The sequence below is a fragment of the Notamacropus eugenii genome, chromosome 2 (genome assembly GCF_028372415.1).
Source record: "Notamacropus eugenii isolate mMacEug1 chromosome 2, mMacEug1.pri_v2, whole genome shotgun sequence".
NCBI lineage: Eukaryota > Metazoa > Chordata > Mammalia > Diprotodontia > Macropodidae > Notamacropus > Notamacropus eugenii.
Genome location: NC_092873.1, coordinates 494,314,318 through 494,336,503, shown reverse-complemented (window position 1 = coordinate 494,336,503; position 22,186 = coordinate 494,314,318). Strand labels below are relative to the sequence as shown.

The window sequence follows — 22,186 nt, the reverse complement described above, 5'->3', positions numbered from 1 at the left end:
CATTTGTCACCACTGAGGAAATTTAGAAGGATGTGTCTCAGCCTCTTGAAAATAGGTCCAAAAGAGAATTTTATATTCTGAGTTGCAGAAGCATCCAAGTTAAGATTAAGTTTGTTGTCTCCCAGAAGACCATACCTTGAAGGCAACCATCTTTTGACAAGATACTTGAATGTCTTGGTTCTAGTAGGTTTGTTTTCCTTGGCAGTCACATGATATAATTCACAACTCTGCCTAGAGCAGCATCAGAGCAACTTAATGAACTCAGGAAGATGAGGGCTTAAAAAATATGAGAATAGAAAAAGGAGACGAGATTGGTAGGGAATTTGGTCAGATTACATCAATTGGTTCTCTACAACTGATGGGAATGAGTTGCTAGACCATGGAACAGGGTTTGAAAAATACTATGCTAGAACTAGTAAATTAAGTCTGCTTTTGTTTTAGAATTCAGTTTTCTAGCCTTTTTAAAAAATTACATCCTTTTAAGTTTTACCTTATAGTCTATGTGTAATACCATTTTATCCACAAATATATTTATGAATCACATTTATTCTCAATGATCTTTCCTCTTTCTTTCATGACCAAGTATTGAGAAACCATGAATAAAATTTAAGTAGTAATGCAACTTACCAATACTTTCCATAGAAACTGGGGCTGCTTCTTCATCTAAAATACAAGGAAATTATGTCAAATTTAGCTTTTTGCATAAAAAGTACATTTGATATTATGAAATTTTAAGTAAGACTTTAGGATAAAATAACGCATAAGCTCATCATATAGTTTATAAAATAAATCGAAACATTTCAAAAGGTTCGAATAACTTCCCCAGTCACATAATTTTTTTTAACAAAAGCATTCATGAGTTAATTAATAGTAAATAGAGAAAAACTAGAAGTTAGCTTATTTTTTTCCATGGAAAGAGTTTCTAATTTCACTGGTTCACTCAAAAATACCTCTCCATAAATTTAAATATCTCACATGCTTAATATTATGAAATAGTTGTAATTCCTTTTATTGTATAAATAAGGCTACATCCATTTTGGTTTCCAATACATGTATAAGAAATTGAATCTATAAGACTTTTTTTCATAAAGATTTATACTTACAAGCTAGCTTCTGTTTTGATGGCTTGGGTTTGGTATCTGACTTTACTTTCTTGATTTTTGGAGGCATTGTTCAGATTAATCTAGAAAAGTAATGATTGGCATTTATAAATTTTCATTCTTATTGAGGATAATAATTTAGTAAACACAGGTAGATGTTTTCTAAATGTTGCCTCTGATACAACATACTTTATTATGCCTTAGCTGACTAATAATTGATAAATGTTTATAGATTTGAATTATTTGATTGAGTCATCTGCATCTGTAATTAACGGTAGGCAGTTAGGCGGCACTGTCTTCTTGAGTTCCAGTGTGACCTCGGATACTTACCAACTAGCTGGGTGACCCCGGGCATGTCGCTCAATCTTGTTTTCCTCACTTTTCTCACCCATAAAATGAGCTGGAGAAGGAAATGACAAATCCCAAACAAAAGCAAGCAACTGAATGTTTCTATGGATCTACTAATGGGCAACAAATGAAGGCAGATATTATATATTATATATTATATATCAGTGCTTTGGAATTCCTGCATGTACATGACTATGTAGGTGAGGCTTGATAGTTTCATTCCAACAAATATGTTAGTCTAGTGCGGCCTTGATACCTGTCCATTTAACTGGGAGATCTCAAATGGCTGACTTGGTTCTAAATATGTCTCTTTCCAGGCGCTCCTGGGGGATTAGCCACACAATGGAGGAAGAGTCACAATGCAAGAAGATGTTGTATAATAGAAATGTCCCCAATTTCATGGCTTGTTGTTGCCTTTCTCTTCCTGATTTAGGGCATCCCAGATTGGTATGCTCTCCAGAGCGTCATTTCAGGAAGTCCCGCCATGTTTCACTTCACTCCCATCTTCTCCAGCTACCTCTTGCATAGCCTCACCAAAGGCCTTTCCCTCCCAACCTCCTCTTATAACTCCCAACTTCTCTCCACTTCTGAAACCATAACAACTATCCAGTCATCCCATCCTTTCTGATCCTGACCTTCTGGGTCATCTCTTCTCTATGTAAATTGTTTCTCCCATTAGGATGGAAACTCCCTGAGGTCAGAGACCATATTTGTGTATATTCATGGTGGTGGTAGTGGGGCAGGGTTACTTAGTACAGTATTTGACAAGCAGGCATTGCTTAACGAGTTTTATGAATATTATTATATTTATGAATATTAATATATTTATGAATAACTTAAAAATTTCAATCTCTGGAATGACCTTTGTTGTTTTGTGTTGTTTCAGTTGTGCCTGACTTTTCATGACCCGTTTGGGGTTTTCTTGGCAGAAACACTGGAGTGGTCTGCCATTTCCTTCTCCAGCTCATTTTACAGATAAGAAAACTGAGGCAAACTGGGTGAAGTGACTTGCCCAAGGTCACACAGCTAGTAAGTGTCTGAGGTCAGAATGGAACTCAAGAAGATCAGTTTTCCAGACTCCAGGTCTGGCACTCTATCCACATGCTACCTAACTACCCACCATTAATCACAGACACAATTCAATTCAATTCAAATAATTCAAATCTAAAATGTTTATTAAATACCTAATATAGACAAGGACCGTAGGAAAGTCTAAACACAAAAATATGATGAAAAATATAATCCTTCCCTCAATGCCTGCTCTCAATTTGTTTAGCCTTACAGGTGGCATCTTGCAACTTTGAGACTTGCAGTGAGCCAATCCTTGGCACTAAAATAGGAATCCACAAGGTATACATATGCCTGGACCCTGGATTGCCTTTTCTACTTTGTGTTTCCTTTCCTGAGTAGTTGACCAAACCTCAGCCTCAAGAGAGATGTGCCCAGGATAGCAGGGGAGAGACCTTGAGAGTCTGAGAAATCTAAAAGTCCTGGGTCCTGAGTGGTGGCATGGAGAGTGTCTTAGTTGGAGAAAACCACTGACAGATGGAAGTCCAAAGCCCTGATTGGGTGTGCAGGATGATACGGGCTCTGAGGAAGACAATGTAGAGCCCAGGTGAAACTCAGAATGCCTCTCAGTGGTCTTGGAAACTGCTTTGTGCTCTGATAAGACTTAAGTATCAGCCTCCCAACAGATGGTAACAGCCATCATCTGCAAGATTACAGAACCCTTCTTAAAGTCATTCTTTCAGTGAGCAAAGGGATTGGTTGCCTTTAGCATTTCTTTTGTGTACGGGTCCTTTTACTGGAAGTGAAATAATCTAAAATCATTAATTCCTTCAATACATGTGATTCAGTGAGTTAATCATAATAGTCTCCATTTAATTAAGAATTGGATATTCTACATAGAGCTGTTTTGAGCACATTTTTATGTAGCAGGGAGCCTCCACTCACATTCCCATACGTAATATGTTCCACTTAAGTCTGTCTCTATTACTTGAACCTTTCTGTCTTTTTAAAAATTTTAAATAATATTTTATTGTCTCTCAATTACATATAAAAGCATTTTTAAAATTCATTTTTTAAAAAGTTTTAGGTTCCAAATTCTAGGGCCTTCATTCCTTTTCCCCTCCTTGAAACAGTAAGCAACCTAATATAGGTTATATTTATGTGATCATGTAAAATATATTTTTATATTAATCATTTTAAGGAAGAAAATTTGAAAGAAAGAGGGAGGAAGGAGGGAAGAAGAGAAAGAAAGAAAGAAAGAAACAAAGAAAGAATGCTTCAGTCTGTATCCAGATGCCACCAGTTCTTTTTCTGGAGATGGAGGCTCATCATGAGTCCTTTAGGATTGTCTTATATCATTGTACTGCCAAGAATAACCAAGTCATTCACAGTTGGTCATCACACAGTGTTGCTGTCACTGTGTACAATGTTCTCCTGATTCTTTTCACTTCACTCTGCATCAGTTCATGTAAGTCTTTCCAGCTTGTTCTGAAACCATCCTCTTGCTATCTTCTCTTAGAAGTGTCCTTTCCAATGTAGGAATTTCCATTGCCCCTCGAGGGCAAGGATTGTCTTAATTTTTGCATTTGTCTTACTTTTGTATTTGAGTCTCCATTCCTACCATATAATGTATACTTAATAATACTTCATAAATATGTTGATCGACGAGCTTGTAAGCTCTTTGAGAGTCAGTCAGTTCTGTTTCATTTTTATCTTTGTATCTCCAGAACCTAGCGCTGTGGCTGGTAGGGAGTTGGCGTCTAATAAATGCTTGTTGATTGATTGATTCTAGTATTATCTCAACACCAACCTCATTGATACTTTGGATTCCCTGGGGCCTTGTCCTTCCCCCAATGGTACTTGGTTCAGATGTTTTATCTGGTGACCCATAGAATAACCCATATGCTTTGCCTTTCTGAATATGTATGTAAGTATTGTGTGGCCCCTTACAAGGAGCGGATGGGCAGATTCTGATGTTATGGGCACGTTTGCTGAGTGTAGTGGAACCATGATCAGTCCGCTGCAGGACTGCTCCCCTCTCAGGTTTATGCAGCAGAAAATGGTTTTAGGACACAGTCACAGCTGATGTGTGTGTAGTATTTTTAGTACTTTACAAAATGCTTTATACATATCCTCTCAGTTGATCCTCACAACAATGTTGTGAGATACATATAGGACTAGAGGCATGATCATCCTCCCTGTTTTAAAGATGGGAAGCCTGCAAGAATACAAGTCATTCCCCAATTGATAAATGGTCAAAAGATATGAACAGGCAGTTTTCAGAGGAAGGAATTAAAGCTATCTATAATCATATGAAAAAATGCTCTAAATCACTATTGATTAGAGGGATGCAAATCAAAACAACTCCGAGGTACCACATCACACCTATCAGATTGGCTAACATGACAGAACAGGAAGATGATAAATGTTGGAGAAGATGTGGGAGAGTTGGAACACTAATTTGGTGGAGCTGTGAGCTGATCCAACTATTCTGGAGAGCAATTTGGAACTATGCCCAAAGGGCTCCAAAAATGTGCATACCCTTTGACCTAGCAATACCACTTCTAGGACTGTATCCCAAAGATATCATAAATATGGGAAAGGGTCCCACATGTACAAAAATATTTATAGCAGCCCTCTTTGTGGTGGCCAAAAACTGGAAATCAAGGGGATGCCCATCAATTGGGGAATGGCTGAATAAATTGTGGTGTATGAATGTAATGGAATACTATTGTGCTATAGGAAATGATGAACAGGAAGACTTCAGAGAGGCCTGGAAAGACTTGTATGAACTGATGCTGAGTGAAAGGAGCAGAACCAGGAGAACTTTGTGCACAGCAATGACCGCAGTGTGTGAGAGACATGGAACTTCATTGCAATGCAAGGACTTAAAAAAATTCCCAATGGTCTTTTAAGGCAAAATACCTTCCATACCCAGAAAAAGAACTTTGGAATTCAACTGCAGAATGTAGCAGATCATTTTCTTTTGTATTGAGTTTGGGTTTTTTATATGATTTCTCCCATTTGTTTTAATTCTTCTATACAACATGACTATAGGGAACATGTATTTAATAGGAATGTATGTATAGAACCTATATAAAATTGTATGCCATCTTGGGAAGGGAGGGGGAAAATAATCTAACATATGGTAGTGATTGTAGCACACCAAAAAGAAATGAAATTAATATAAAAACATAAATATGGGAAGCCTGAGGTTCAAAGAGGTCCATTGCTGTACCCCTAATAAGTCGCAGAAGCAAAATTCTGATCTGGCCTTGCAAACTGACTACAAATTCAGAGCTTTTTTTCATGATACTACTGAACAATGCTAACTTGGTCTATCACAGATTTATACCTGCAAGCAACTCTGTCCTAACACTGCAAAAGAATGCAGTCTTTGAAAGCACCCTGTAAACAGGTAATATCTTACTATCTATTAGAGAAAAAGAGTAGGAATTATTTTCCAGAATTTTCTGCCTTTAGACAGAATTCTTTATAGTCTTCTTTCAATAGAAGGATTGTATTTTATCACTAAGACCTGAGAATATTACTTGTACAGGAAAGTTTAAAAATATATTGAAGTAGGCATCTGTTTTTTGAATGACAAGCCATTCCATATTGGAATAGTGATAAGTTAACATGTAAGTTTTTAAAAAGTCTTTGAAATATTTTCACATCTTAGAACAATGATAAGTTAACATTTCAAAAGTCTTTAAACTATATTTTCCATTAACTGAAGTTTTTATTTAAGCACTGACCATTTATTTGGAGGGGACTACAGTATTAGTCAGTCAGCTTATATTTGAGTCTCAAAGCTCCTGTCCCAATAGGTTTGGTCCATTGCTTGTGTTCCCTGTGGCAATTTATTCAAATAGTATTCACTAAGCAGCTTAGGAATCTAAGTGTTCTTTCTCTTAGTGAAGAGCAGAATATATGAAATTGAAATTTAGAACTAGTAGAGTTATATAATTCAATAATAAAGAAAATACAGTAAAACCTCCTTTGAGAGGTATTTGAAATAATGATGCCTCATTTTAACCACAGGAGAACTAATAAACCTATTTTTTTAGTCAAGCAGTTTGGTAAAAAAAAAAAAAAAATTCTCATCATTTGCCAGTGGGGTCAGGGAGATAAAATGAGGAACAAAAAACTAACTTTGTTTGTGAGTTCATTTTGTGAGTTGTTTTATCTTCCTGAAATGTTCCCTTACCTCTGCCTCCACCACTTTTCATTCAAATCCCACCCATGCTTCAAGGTCTAGCTCAAATCTCACTTCTTTCATAAAACTACCCTGTTCTGTCTTTTCCATGCTGGATGTAATCTCTCTATATTGTACCTCTTTTGGGGCACCCCTTCTACTCATTCTTATCTTCCTTTTCGTGTATCATCTAGAATCGACAGGATTTGTTTACGGAATCTCTGAGCACAAAGAGATGCCAAAGGCTATCACACCTATCTTACAGCTGAATAAGAAACACCCTCAAAACATGACAGACCATGGTGGTCATCCAGCCTTTGCTTGAAGACTTATGATGGCAGACCCACTACCTTCTCATGGCAACTCATTCCACTTTGGAATAGCTCTGGTTGTTGAGAAGGTTCTCGTTATATCAAACCTAAATTTGTCTCTTTGCTGTTTTTACTGGTTATTCCTTATTCTGTCCCCTGGGACCCAGAAGCACAAGTCTCATCTGTCGTTCACATAACAGCTCTTCAAATACTTAAAGAAAAGTATCGTGTATATCTTTGGCCTTCTTTTCTCTGACCAGACAACTCCAAGCCCTTCAACCACTATGAATAATAACATGACTTAAGAAAGTCTTCACCAAGCTGGAATCTCCCTAGTTTATCACTGTCTTTCCTATAATGTGGACTGAATGAATTGGAATGAATACTCTGTCTGACTGGGACAAAGATGTCATATTTATCCCTGTTCAGTTTCATCTTATTAGATATATGCTGCACTCCAATAGATGTTGTGATACCAAGAAATTTATGTGCATTAAAGAAAGAAGGAAGGAAGGGTGGAAAGAAGGAAGGAAGGAAGGAAGGAAGGGGGGAGGGAGGAAGGGAAGAGGGAGAGAGTGGAGGAAGGAAAGAAAAAAGGAAAAAGGGAAGGAAAGGAGGGAAGGAAGGAAGAACATATTAAGTGCCTACTATGTGCCAAGCGCTTTACAAATACTGTCTTGTTTAATCCTCAAGACACCCCTGGGAGCTAAATGTTTTATTATCTCCAATTTATAGTTAAGGAAACTGAGAAAGATAGAGGTTAAATGATTTGCCTAAGATCACCCATTAGTAAGTGACTGAGGTTAGATTTGAACTTAGGTCTTCCTGACTTCAGCTCCAGCTCTCTATCCTCTGGGCTGCCTAGCTATCCTGAAATAGTGAACCGTAAAATGTACACCTCCACACAGAGGACTAGGTTGCATAGAACCATAGATTTAGACATAGACGGCCATTGAGTCCAACACTCATTTTACAGATTTTCCAGGAGATTTTCCAGACATTCCTCCTCTGCTCAGTGCCTAGCTACTCAGTAGGAAGGAAAATATATCAGATTACCTCCATCCCGAGTCACCTCTACCCTTCCCCCATTTCCTGAACTTCACTGTTACTACCACCATCATCTGATTTCTACTTAAGTTTTCAAAATACTCTTTATGGATAAAGTATATAAAGGATAAGTTTAATGGATAAACTGGGAAATAGCATTCTTAATCAGATTATATTCATACTAGCTCACACTTGTATAGTGGCTTAAGGTTTGCAATGTGCTTTACTCCAAACAACTCTGAAGGCAGGGGTAAACAAGTAGTATTAGCTCCATTTTTCCAGGAAAGAAACTGAGGCTGTCCTGGTTAGAAGATTTACCAAGGTCCCCAAAGCTAGTCAGTGTCTGAGGGGAAATCTGAAACCATATCTCCTGCTATATACACAAAGTGACCATTGACCTTATGAATTGACCACTATTGAAATAATAAGGGTTTGCTGTATTTATGTTTAGGTCAAAGGCATAATAACAAAGCTTTGAAGACATTCCCTCAAGAATAATTCATCCTTTTATATATTCAGACTATATGCGCTACTGTTCTCTTTAATTTCTTAAATTACAAGTGTCTTCCTTTATTATCTCATTTCTAATTCTAGGGTAGCCAGATTAGATTACTTCCAACATTGACAGACAGAGTCAGCGTTGTTAGAATGATGAGGAGTCTTGGACTGGATTAGAACCAGTTTGAAATCCTGTTCCTGAAATTTTAAGTAGTAAAATTAACAGGTAAATAGCTGGTAATTATTCTGTGATGCAACTATACAGATTTAGAAACTTAATGGAGAATTGCTATTTAAAAAAATTTTTTCTCCCTCTTTTAAGTACTGGAAATTCAATTTGATTCAATGAGCATTTATTATGTACCTACTCAGGAAAAGTAATGGGGGCAGAGGTGGCAGTAGGGGCAAAGTGATCAAAACTGGGGGAAAGTTTCTTATAAGAGTTTAATGCTGGAGTTGAGTCTAGAGGGAGCTTGGGGATGCATGACAAAGAAGTGAGTCTGAGAGATGCGGTTTGTATCCTGACCACCACTTACTACTTGGTCATTGTCTTGGGCCTCAGTTTCATCGTCTGAAAAGTAAAGTAAAGAGGAAGACCTAGATGATGTCTAAGGCCCCACTTATTTCTAGGGCAGGTACTTTTTAATGGCTGGTGCTGCTGACTCATATTGATCAGGGACTTTAATTACTTGTAGCTAAACATCAAATGAAAGTTCTGTCTCAAAGGCCATTCTTGGTATATCCGTGTCTTGAATTATTTGGTTATATTTTTGGTTTAATTTTTAGAATATGGAGAGAGCATGCAGAATTTGCTTCTATGTAAGCTCAGAAGATCATGTAGCCCTTTGGTCTTGGTCTCCTCAGCTGTAAAACAGGGAGTTAGACTAGTGACCTCTAAGATTCCCCCTGCCCCACTTCTCATATTCTAGGGTTGTAGTATCAAAGTCATTGAATTTATATTAGAAATACACATACATATGCTAAGAATAGGATGCTTTTTTAAGGTTCGTTAAAGATCTTTAACATTATACAGAATGAGAAGAAGATACTAGAAATAGTTTTCCATATCTTCACTAAATTCACTAGGTTTGATTCCTATAACTAACAATAAGAGCTGGTAATAGCTAGTATGTATATGATGTGCAGCCAGGTGCAACAGATAGAGTGTCTAACCTGGAATCAGGAAGATCTGTGTTCAAATCTGACCTCAAACACTAGCTGTGTGGCCCTGGGCAAGGGAGGCAGAGAAGGAAATGACAAACCACTCCAGTATCTTTGTCCAGAAAAACCCACATGACTGAAATGACTACACAACCACAAAATTTGGTCTGGTTGAAATCACTTGCAAAGGATATGAAAACCATAAAGGATGCCTGAATAATTATTCATTTCCTAGCAACTTTTCTGCAATTTTTAACAGCATTTGAAACAAGTATTACTGAAGGCAGCAGAATTTATCTTTACTTTTACTTTAATTGTTCAAATTGACTCTTAGTCAAAGTGATTGTGGGCCTAATATGAAAAGATCTGCAGTTTTAGCCTTGAACCACATGCTCTTGTTCATCACTCTGGCTGTCTGCCATGCTGGGAATTCTCTTCCCCCTCCATCTCCACCTCCTGGCTTCCTTCAGTTCTCGGCCCATATGGGAAGCCTTTCTCAGCTCTCCCTCATCATGCCTTCCTTCTGAGATTGCCTCTAATTTATCTTTTCTTTCTTGTTCGTATGTGGTAGTTTGTGCGTTGACTCCCCAGTAGACTGTGAGAATTCCTTGAGAGCAGGAACTGGCTTCTTCTTTCTTGATACCTCCAGAGCTCGATACTCAAATTAGTGCTGGCACAAAGCAGGTACTTAATAAGTGCTAGTGGACCGACTGCTTGTAGTTATTTAAATAAGCAAAATGGTACAGGCATAAGGGGAATGGGTATCGAGGAAAGGTCCCAGGACTTAACTCTTTCAATGAGTGAGGATCAAAGAGTCAAAGCTGGAAGGGACGGTGGAGACCATCTCATCTCGTTGAGCCTCCTCTTTTTACAGATGAGGAAACCGAGGTCCATGCAAGTTAAATGACTTGCCTCATATCACACAGGTGCTGAGGGTCAAAGGCAGGATTCTGACCAACTTCTGTCAACTCCAAGGGCGGGGCCCTTTCCACTGTGCCTCCATATAAAATGGGGTTTGGGAGGCACAATCTGCCTTGAAGGATGGAATGTTCCTTGTCAACCATAAAGCATGACACAAGCATGAGCCATTACTGTTGTTTGAACCTGGGATTGAGCAACTTCCTTCCACAAATCCAGAGAAGCAATGAATATGAATGAACTAATATTAACTATTTACCCAGGGTCACACAGCTAGTATATGTCAGAGGTGGGCTGTCAAACTAGGTCTACCATACTCTAACTCTTTAATATTGATAACCTAATAATAACAATTAGCATTTATATAGTGTCCACTATGTACTAGATACTGTGCTAAAATATTATCTTATGTAATATTATCTCATTTATTATTTTATTTACTATTATTTAATAATGATGATAATAATAACTAACAATAACGTATATAGCACTTATTGTATGCTGGGTGCTTTACAGTTATTATCTCATTTGATCCTCACAACAACCCTGGGAAGTAGGTTCTAATATTGTCCCCATTTTTCAGATGAGGAAACTGAGGAAACCAAGGGACTTGCCCAAGATCACACAGCTAGGCAATGTCTAAGGCTGGATTTGAACTCAGGTTTTCTGACTCTCTACTGTGCCACCTAGTTGCCTCTATCCACTATATCATACTGACTTTAGTTGTTTTTATTTTTATATAAAATATGTTACTGTACCAAAGGAAAAGATAAAGTAATATAAGATATTATATTGAATATAAATATAAATTCAATCTAAATATAATACTTTTTATATAAAAGTAATCCAAAACACACCAATACAAAATTTGGATTTTGCTTTGCTTTTTGCTAATCAGATACATTAGCATAGTTACATATTGGAAAGGAAAATGGATCCAGGACTGTCCTTAAAATATATTTATATATCTAATAATATTCAAGTAGACAAAACAAGGAATAAAATCATACATAGAACCATAAATATAAATATGTGTGTATATGTGTGTATACGTACATATTTATGCATATATACATATGTGTATGTATGTGTGTGTGTATATATGTATATCTATCTATCTATCTATCTATCTATCTATCTATCTATCTGTCTGTCTGTCTATCTACCACTTAAAGTCAAACCAATTAAAAAGCAAACAAAAATGTTCTCCACATCCGTCTCCTTTGAAGTCTCTCTGAAGCTTGGCTTCTGTTGTCATGAGCATGGCAGCTCTTCTGGTTGTTAGACTGAGCTCTCTTGTATTGCTTCACTGGAAACTTGCCATAATTCCCTCATGTCCTTCACACGTATCCTTTTTTATGGTGCTGTCAAATTCAATAACATTAATCCACCATTATTTCATCATATTATTCTTTTTCTGTCTCACGTTCCTTGCAGGATTTTCATATTTTCACGCTGTGACTCTGGGGCCATCTCCTCTGCAGTTGTCAGATTCCTAAACACAGCTTCCTTTCTTTCCCAGCCATCCTTCCAATTTGGTCTGCCAGGACTAGTTTTTATCCTTTTTGCCTCTATTTTGTACAGATTTAATATTTTCATGTCGTCTCTCTCTTTGAAATGGCATCTCTTTGAGGGTAGGAACTATTTCCCTTGTCTCTGAGTCATCAGGGCTTAACTCAGTGCTCTGGACATAGTAGGTACTTAATAAATTCTTGTTGACTAATTATTGATTGAAAATTCTTTTAAAGTTTTGATGTGTTTTGTTTTTCTATCATAAACTCTTATATACTACCCTCATTCCATGAGAGCTCTCTTGAAACCAAGTAGAACAATTAAACCTTAACAACACAGTGATCTTAACGTAAGTTCAGGCAACATCACACATCTGTCGCAACTCGTCCCAACAACAATATTAAAAAAACTTTTAAAGAAATAAACAAAAGTATATTTTTCTTCCTCCTTCCATTGCATTGATTAAAAGAAAAAGGAAAAATGCTTGGAGCAATCATGCTAACAGTGAAACAAATTCCTTCTTTGGCTATATTAAAAAATGCATATGTCTTGTTCTGCACCCTGAATCTATCATTGCTTCTCTGTTAAGAGGTGGATAGTAGGCTTCATCAGCAATTCTGGGAGTCATGGATGCTCATTGTATTGGTCAAAGCTCTTATAGCTTGAAGTTGTTTGTCTTTATAGTGTTGCGTTTATTGGGTAAATTGGGTTCTGCTTATTTCCTTTTTCATAAGTTTATAAAAATCTGAGAAATTGTTCATTTTTATAATAGTAATAGTGCAGTATAAACAGTCCTGTTTCTGCTTATTGGCAAAGATGACAAAAATGGGCAAATGATGAATGGTGGAGGGGCTGTGGGAAAAGCATCATATTGATGCACTGTTGGTGGATGTATGAATGGGTACAATTCTGGAAAGCAATCGGGAATTATATACAAGACATTACTCAACAGTGTGTGCTCTTTGACTCAGCTATCCTGATGCCAGGCCTACACCCAAAAGAGAAACTAGAAAGAGGAAAAGATCTATGTCTACAAAAATAATTATAACAGCTTTTTTTTGTGATGGAAAAGAAAATTGGAAACTAAAGCGATATCCATGAATAGAGGAGTAGATGAATCAGTTGTGGTGTATAAATGTGATGAAATACTATTGTGCTACAGGAAATGAGGAAATAGATATTTCCAAATAAACATAGGAAGACATGAATTGGTTGTTGATTTTTTTTTGCTTAAGCCACAGAATTTGAGAGTGGAAAGGGACTTCAGCAGTCATCTCCTCACCCCATACACAAAAGGAGTCCTCCTCACTCTAACATTACTAGCCCATCAATGTCCAATTCCTGCTTGAAGATCTCCAAGGGAAAGGAGTCATTTCACTTTTTAATAATCCTCATTGTCATTAGTTGGTTTTTTCCCCTAAATTGACCTCTTTATAACTTCTCCCTGTTGTTTCTGGTTCTTTCCTCTGGGGCCAAACAGTCCCAGTTTAGTCCTTCCTTCTAATGATAGTCCTTCAAATACTTGCAAAACAGCTGTCACCATCCATAGTAAGTTATCTTTTCTCCAAGCCAAATATAGCCAATTCCTTTAACTGATCTTCATATGACATGGCCCCTCAACCATCCTGGATGTTCTCCATTTTGTCAACATCCCTTCTTAAACGATGGTGCCCAGAATTGTGCACAACACTCCAGAGGAAGCCAGGAGAAGAGACAGTGTGTCTAGCACAAAAGTTTCCAAACTTATTTGGCTTACCACCTCCTTTTCAAAAAAAAATTACTCAGCAGTGCCCAGTCTATTTTCTTTAACCCTTTAATGTTTTATTTTGAAATTTGCATTATTTAAAAATATAAATTTTTTAAATGACATCTTAAATTTAATAATTTATTGTAGATTTGTGGGTTTTTTCCTTCAGTGAAATTTTGATGATGCAATATTGTGTCATGTAAGCATCTAGTCCCATTGTAAACCAGTCATTACATGCACATATTCCTGCCATGCATGTTGAACTTCCTGACAATGCCTGACATGCTCACCTACCAACACTTGCTTGTTAAGACCTGTAGGCAGACTTGACCACTGATCAGTTATAAATTGCATTCTCTGTATTTATTTGGAAAATAATGTAATCACTACAACTGTAACTCTGTTACACAACATATGAAACATATACGAATGGTTTTTCAAAATTTTCTTATCATCTCTTCTTTCCTTATACTTCCACCTTCCCCTTATTTTTATTCAACACCCCCCAGGTGCACCCAAGGCTACTACCCTTGTATGGTTCTAGCCTCCCCAGGGGAGCATCACCCACTTGGGGATATGGTAGCATCTCTCTTGTCCTAGAAGCTATCCCTCCTCTTCATGTAGTATAAGAGCTTTGCTTTTTTTGGCTACTACACCATACTGTAGAGTTATATTAAGTTTGGAGACTACCAAGCCTCCCAGATCTCATTCAGAACAACTGCCATCTAACTATGCCTCTCCTGTGTTATACTGATTTTCTTTTGTACTCAATTGCAAGATCTTACATTTATCCCAATTGAATTTCACTTTATTAGATTTTACTCAGTGCTCCAGATTGCCAAGATCTCTTTGGATCCTGATAGCGTTATCTACTGTGTTAGCTATCACTCTTAGCTTTGCATCATCTGCAAATTTGATAAGCACGCCTTTAAGAAAGCTATTGAACTTTTTCTTTATTTTTCTTGGGGTTTTCTTGTCTGTGTTTTCTTTCACAGAATGATTTATGTGGAAATGTGTTTTTCATGACTACACATGTATATCCTCTATCAAATTGTTTGCCTTCTCAGTGGGAGTGAGGAGGGAGGGAGGAAGAGATTTTGGAATTTGAAATTTGAAAAAAAAGAATGTTAAAATTGTTTTTACATGTAATGGGGAAAATATTACATTACAAAAAATAAAAAAGTGAAAAAGAGAGAAAGTTATTGAGAACCATTTTAAAAAAAGAACAACAAATAAACAAGGTCAAACATCGATCTCTCTGCTCCTCCACTGACATTAAAACATTAACACTTGCTCTGAGTCTGTCCAACCACCTCTGATTCCATCAGACTGTATTGTTTTTTAATTCATATCTCTTTCCCTAAAAGACGAGTATAAGATACTTTATCAAAATCTTTTTTTTAAAGGTATATTCACAGCATTCCCCTTATCTATTAGTGTAGTAGTCCTGTCAAAAAAAAAATGAGGTATCTAGTAGGACATCCAGCTATGCTGGTTCTTTGCAAACCTCACTTCTTTTCTAGATGTTTAGCAACTATCTCCTTAATAATGTCCTCTGATTTTCCTAAGGAGAAAAGTAAAGTTCTTTGGAAGACTGTTCACTGGCAGAAAATTTGCAGATTCTGTTTTCTTTTTTTTTTTTGGAAAACCAGATATTTGTCCATCTCCAGTCCTATGGTACAGTTCCCAGTTTTTACACTGTCTTCAATATCGGTGGCAGTGATCTAGTGATCACTTTTGCTTTTTTTTTTTTGAGGTTGAAGTTCATATGAACCAAGTGAATTGAATTCATCCAGCAGAGGTGGATCCGTCCAAGGCATTCTTACACTGTCATCTTACTTTGGGCATCAACTCCCTTTTAGTCACGTTTGTTCCATCTTTTCCTTGGCATAGAAAAGAGAAACAACCTAAGAGTGGAGTCCTTTTGCCTTCCCTATGGTGTCCTTTGCAGTGATTCTATATGTCCCAAGCACAAGTCCTAGGTCTCTAGGTCCTCTCTCTTCTTGGACCCTGCCTATTCTTCCAACATGGCCAAGACAAAACCACAAGCTCCTTTTTGGTCGTTCTTGGTTTCCTTTGCCAAGATCAGCTTTTGTATTCCTGATCCTCTTTCTATGGACCATGCCACAGTCCTACAATCATCTTCTCTGGCCTGGCCTGGTTTCCATTCCCCGTTGATGTCTTTTTAAAAGTTTGGCACTCAAGCTTCCTACCTACCAGTGAATGCATGGTGAGGGAAGATGGTGTTCTATTTCTCTCAACCCTTTTCTTTCTAATTCCCTTCCAATATTCCAGGAGTTACAATTAGATCAGTACATACTTTGCTCCGGTCTGATTGATCAACAATTCAGTTCAACCATTCAGACAGGCCCATGAAGTTAGGTAAGTGAAACTCATCCCTACTAAAAATGAGACAGCATCACCTTTTCCAAAAATACTCTCTCCACTGCTGTTTTCTAAAGGTTGAAATGCCAGTTCTAGAGTGAAGACAGGAAGAAACAAAGAGCCAAGAGGGCCTGCCGGGCTGATTTTGCAACTTCAACTGGTTCATTTGCCGCTGCTGGGAAATCTCCTGATGGTAGAGTTGCTTTTCTGCATCTAGAAAAGTAAAATCACCCTGCAAAATCCAGGGTCCCCTTGTGCTACAACAACAACCATAAAAACCTACAGGAAAGTAGAATTTATGGTGGCGAATGGAACAGTTAGTTGATCTGTATGTATGCCTTTCAAAAATGAGCAAGTAGAAAGGAAAGTGTCAATCCCAAGTCCAAAAATCCAAAGATTCCCTGGTGCCACTTTGGGCTTTACTCTTAAACTAGACTTAGAAGTGTCAATAGTAATTGAAAGCAGACCCAAAAGACTTCAGATGCTGCTCCTGTCCTCTGGACCTAATTCACCCTTTCCAAGGGTTTTAGGGCCAAGCAGGGCTCAGTTTTTCAGGCCACCTGAAGCATTTGAGGGGCTCCTCTGATCTCCCAAAGTACCTTGCCCACCGACTGCTAGGAAGTCTGTTTGCACCCCAAATCTGTAGGCAGCAAAGACTCTCAGGCGCATAGAAACATGGGCTGCTAGAGCTCTAGGTAGCTCTCCCTAAATGCATTGGTAAATAAATGCACAAGCAATTATGTAAATTCAAGCATGAATGAATGATGGCTGGCATTTATATTGGGCTTTGAGACTGACAAAGGGCTTTACGTATATTATCTCATTTGATCCTCAAAACAACCTTGTGATGACAGGTGATTTTATTGTTGCCATTTTACAGATAAGGAAATTGAGGATGAAGGGGTTAAGTGACTTGTCCAGGGCCACACAGTCAGTAAATATCTGAGGCAAGGTTTGAATACAGGTCTTCCTGACTCCTCTTTTTTGCTTTATTTAATAACAATTATCAGGTACATGGACAATCAGAGAAATTCTTGCCTTATTCTGCTATCTTGGTTGTGTCCCCTCCAGTAGAAGAAATCCTTAGCTAAATGATGTATATAGAAAATTATATAATTTGGGAACTCCTACAGACCCAGACTATCAAGCAAAGTTCCTAGCTCTGTACAAACATACAAATCTATTGAGATGATTCCAATATGGTGAGAAAATAATTATTAAGAATAAACCCCAAAGAATAAGGTACAAAATTATTTCTAAAAAGAAGATGAGCAAGGATTGAAATCCGGACCTGTCCTATAAAACAAATATTTTGTCACCTGAGGACAATTGCTTGGCTCACCAGAAGAGAAGGAACATTGCAAAGAGAGAGTTTTGCTCTTCCGCATGTTCCAGTCTGGAAAAGGGACAGAGAGTCAGGACAGAGAGGACCCAATGAGAGATTTCTATTTTCCCAGTCACTACGTAGAGAAGAAAGCAGGAGCAGAGAACCAAGGGGTTCCTGTTTCCCTAGTCAACTGGAAGGAAAAGAGAACAAGTTCAAGAGAGAGACACTCTTCTTCCCCAAGTTCTGTGTTTTGAAGCCTCTCCTACTGCTGCCTGTCCAATGAAAATCATATGCTCCTAGCTATCTTCCTCTTGTTAGGTTCCAACATGATCCTCAGCTGCTAATGGAGGCAGCATCTGTTTTGGGTTTGTTTTTTCATAAAGAAGATGGAAATGAATCAAGGGGGTACTGCCCTATTTGGAATAAAGAACCAACTCCCTCAGTAAGTAACCTGCTTGGAACAGCTCTTTCCTGAGACTTATTGTTCTAGTTGAAGCAAATGATGGAGAAGTGGTTTTCTATCCTGTTTCTAACACATAAAAGGTAATTTGGTACGAGTTATTATCTATGCTGTTACCAAAGAAAGCTCAGCAACTTTTTGTATTGACACTTTAAAAAAAATTTTATGATATTATTAGGACAAAACATTGTCAGTCTATCAATGGAATTGCTAGGTCAAAGGGCATGATCACTTTGGGAACTCTTACTATATATTTTCCCATATCACTCTCCAAAATATTTGTGCCAGTCCACAGTCTCATCAGCAATGTAACGGAATACTTATTTTTTTTTCCCACAGACCTACTAACATTGAATATTATAATGTTTTGCTATCTTCACCATCTTAGTGGGTAGTTCCTTCAGAGGTCTTAGTTCATTTTTTTTTTCTGATTACTGGGGAATTTTAGCATCTTTTCCTATGGTTATTAACAATTACTGTCTTTTCTCTTTAAAAAATCTCTGTAAATGACTATTTCACCATTGGGAATTATGCATGGTTCTTATAAATATGTATAAGTTCTGTATAGAATCAGGATGTCAGATCTTTATCTGATATTTTACTGAAATATCTTTTCCCAGTGTTTTTTTTATTTTAGGGATAATGGTTTTTTTTGTGCAAAATCCTTTTATCTTTGGGCAATTAAACTATCAACTTGGTCTCTGATAATTTCTTCTGTTTCTTTGATGGATAAGAGTTTTCATCCTTTCTATAAATGAGATAAATATATTATTCCATATTCTTCTAATTTAGAAAAATATTTTCTTTTATATTAAGATTGATGATCCAGTTAAGAGTTTATTTAGTACATGGTATGACAAATGAATCTACATTCATTTTTGGGGGGCCATAAAACTATCAAATTTTCCCAACAATTTTGATTATGTAGTAGTGCCATTCCCCAGAGTTTTTAGACAGGTTTATCAAACACTAACCTAATATATACATGGGTTGTATTTCTTGGTTTTTTATTCTGTTTAATTGATCTATTTCTCTATTTCTGTCAGCACTAGACAGTTTTAAAAATTGTTGTTCCATGGTACATTTTGAAATATGGTAGGATGAGTTTCCATTTACTCACCCTCATTTATATAAGTATTCTAGCTGGTCAGCATATTTTTATAGCATATTCTTGCTGGTCAGCAATCCCATATGAACTTTGTTATGATTTAAATGCTATGAAATAACCTTAAGTAGGCTCCTGCCTACCCATTTTCAAATCTCTGACTGGGGATTCCAACTCGCACTCTGGACCCTGGACTTGTGATTAGTGAGCATTTGCATGATCTCCCCCAGATCCACCCCTGCCACGGACACTTCCAGTCATCTCTGTGCCACACCAGCATTTGGATAATGTCTCTCTCTTTTCCCTGTGCCTATGACATGCTTGGCAGCTGGCTGTGGTGAGAAGCCTTTCGTTGAGGGGAGCAGGCTAGAGAGATCCCTTTCACTGCTGAATAGCTCTGTTGAATAGGGTTTTGGTTTTTTTTGTCACTCCTGCCTATCATTCCTAGTTCTTCCCCCTGGGGCCTAGCAGAACATGCCTCATTCCCCTTCCATATGACAACCCTTCAAAGAATAGGAAAAATTGTTATTCTCCTCCTTGGTTTTCTCTTTTCTACTCATATAACGAAGTCCTTCACTCTTTCCTTATATGACATGATCTCAGGTCTCTCCACCAACTTGGTCACCTTCCTATGGACACTCATTAGCCACCAACTTGGTTACCTTCCTTTGGACACTTATCAGCTCCTAAATGCCTTTCAAAAATGTGGCACTCATAACTGAATACAGTACTTCAGAGGTAGACCCATATCTGGATCAGCAGAGAGAAAACAACTGGCTCAAAGCAAAGGCATTTACTGAAATAATATAGAAAAGACGATAGCAGTAAAATATGTCTCCATAAACCTGGGGTGCATTCTCCCACGAAAACACTGTGTCTCTAGGAAAGGTGGGCACTTGTAGTGTTCACATGTAGAGAAATGCATTCAATAGGAAATCCAAGTGGCCAAGACACAGGAGAGGAGGGGCCTCAAGGGCATCGAAGCTTAAAGGGCTGCTGATGACCTTGCACTATTACTGTATCAACACCAAGGTCTCCAAGTCTGTCAGATGCTGCTTCACTGGATCCTGCTGGAAGCATCTTCACTGATTGGTTGCAGTCACCATTGTTTCCAGCTTTGAACTCAGCTGACCACCTGGACAGGGTATAGCTATACACTTTGGGAAAGAAACAGAGGCCACTCCCTAGGACGAGCAGGAGTCGTAGGTGCAGTGCCCATGGTGCCTGCTAGATCCTAAGAAGGATCCCAGCTCCTGGTGCCAGACCCTTGACACCTCTCACTGATAATGCTTGATTCCACTGGACTGTACCATGTCCTTCTATGGCAAGATATCACTGCCGATGGCAGATAGAAGGGAAGAGGGGGAAATCTGTCCTTGGTGCACAGCTAGAATGGCTCTTTTAAAAAAATTTTCCACTTAATAGTATTTTATTTTTTCCAATTGCATGCAAAGATAGTTTTCAACATTCACTTTTACAAGCTTTTGAGTTCATTTTTTTCTCCCTCTTTGCCTTCCCCAAGGCAGCATGCGATCTGATATAGGCTATACATGTACAATCATATTAAACATATTTCCACATGTGACATGTCGTGAAAGAAGAATCAGAACAAAGGGGGAAAACCATGAGAAATTTAAAAAAACCAAGAAAATAGTATCCTTTGGTATGCATTCAGACTCCATAGTTCTTTCTCTGGATATGGGCAGCATTTTCCATCATGACCCATTTGGAATTGTACTGGATTGTTGCCTTGCAGAGAAGAGCTAAGTCTATCAAAGTTGGTCACCGAACAGTATTGCTATTACTGTGTACAATGTTTTCCTGGGTCTGCTCACTTCACTCAGCAGAAGTTCATGTAAGTCTTTCCAGGTTTTTCTGAAATCCTCCTGCTCATCATTTCTTATAGAACAATAGTTTTCTATCATGTTCACATTTTGGCCTAATAATTAACACCAAGAAAATACAGGTGTTCCATCAGCCACCATCCATATGTGGAACCATTGATTACAGCAAATGCAGAAGTTTTGAATGCTGTGGATAAGTTCACTTACCTTGGCAGTATACTTTCCAAGGATGTACACATTGACAATGAGGTTGATACACGCATTGCCACAGCTAGCTCAGTGCTTAGGAGGCTCTGAAGAAAAGTCTGAGAAGAAGTATTAGACTGACTACCAAACTGAAGGTCCACAGAGCTGCTGTGCTAACCTCATTGCTCTGTGCCTGTGAAACATAGACAGTCTACCAGCACCAGGCCAAGAAACTGAATCACTTCCATTTGAACTGTATTAGGAAAATTCTGAGGATCACCTGGCAGGATAAGGTACCAGACACTGAAGTCCTTGCTTGAACTGAACTGCCAAGCATTCAAACTATGCTTCAGAGAGCTCGTCTCTGATGGGCTGGCCACATTGTTCAAATGCAAATATATGCTTGCCAAAAAGACTGTTTTATGGAGAATTAGCATAGGGCAGACAATTACATGGTGGTCAGAAGAAGCGATACAAGGACACTCTCAAGGTCTGTCTCAAGACTTTGGATTTGACTGTACAACATGGGAGACCCTGGCACAAAATTGCTCAGCATGGCGTGCCCACATCAGAAAGAATACTGTGGTCTATGACCAAAGCAGAATTGAGACAGCACAAAGGAAACGTAGGATGTGCAAATTTGGATTATCCATCCCCAATATTCACATGGACTATCTGTGCCCAACCTGTGGTAGAGCATTTGGATCTTGTATTGGTCTGATCAGCCACAGTCAGACACGCTGAAATTTCACTTTATCATGGTGATGTCATTTTGATCCTCTTTGAAAACGAAGGACAACAGTCCACCAATTACATTCATTTATTACAACTTGTTCAGCCATTTCTCAGTTGATGGGCATCCCCTCAATTTCCACTTTTTTGCTACTACATAAAGAGCTGCTATAAATATTTTTGTGCATATGGGTCCTTTTCCATGTTTTATGATCTCTTTGGGATCAAAGGGTATACACAGTTTTATAGCCCTTTGGGCATAGTTCCCAATTGCTCTCCAGGATGGTTGGATCAATAGA

At 38.0% G+C, this 22,186-nt stretch overlaps 1 protein-coding gene across 5 annotated transcripts in view; it reads right to left on the bottom strand.

Annotated features, from left to right (window-relative positions):
• The window catches only part of DNAI3 (dynein axonemal intermediate chain 3), a 123,126-nt gene that overhangs the window by 82,120 nt on the left and 18,820 nt on the right, over positions 1-22,186 (bottom strand). For all 5 annotated transcript variants that reach the window (XR_011975719.1, XR_011975720.1, XM_072648910.1 and 2 more), the window contains exons 2-3: positions 1,104-1,183; positions 628-663 (exon numbers count right to left, since the gene is read on the bottom strand). Coding sequence is in view for 3 of the 5 variants with exons in the window: in XM_072648910.1 (XP_072505011.1) it covers positions 628-663; positions 1,104-1,170 (103 nt within the window). In the remaining 2 variants the exon portion in view is untranslated. The remainder of the gene's footprint in view (positions 1-627; positions 664-1,103; positions 1,184-22,186) is intronic.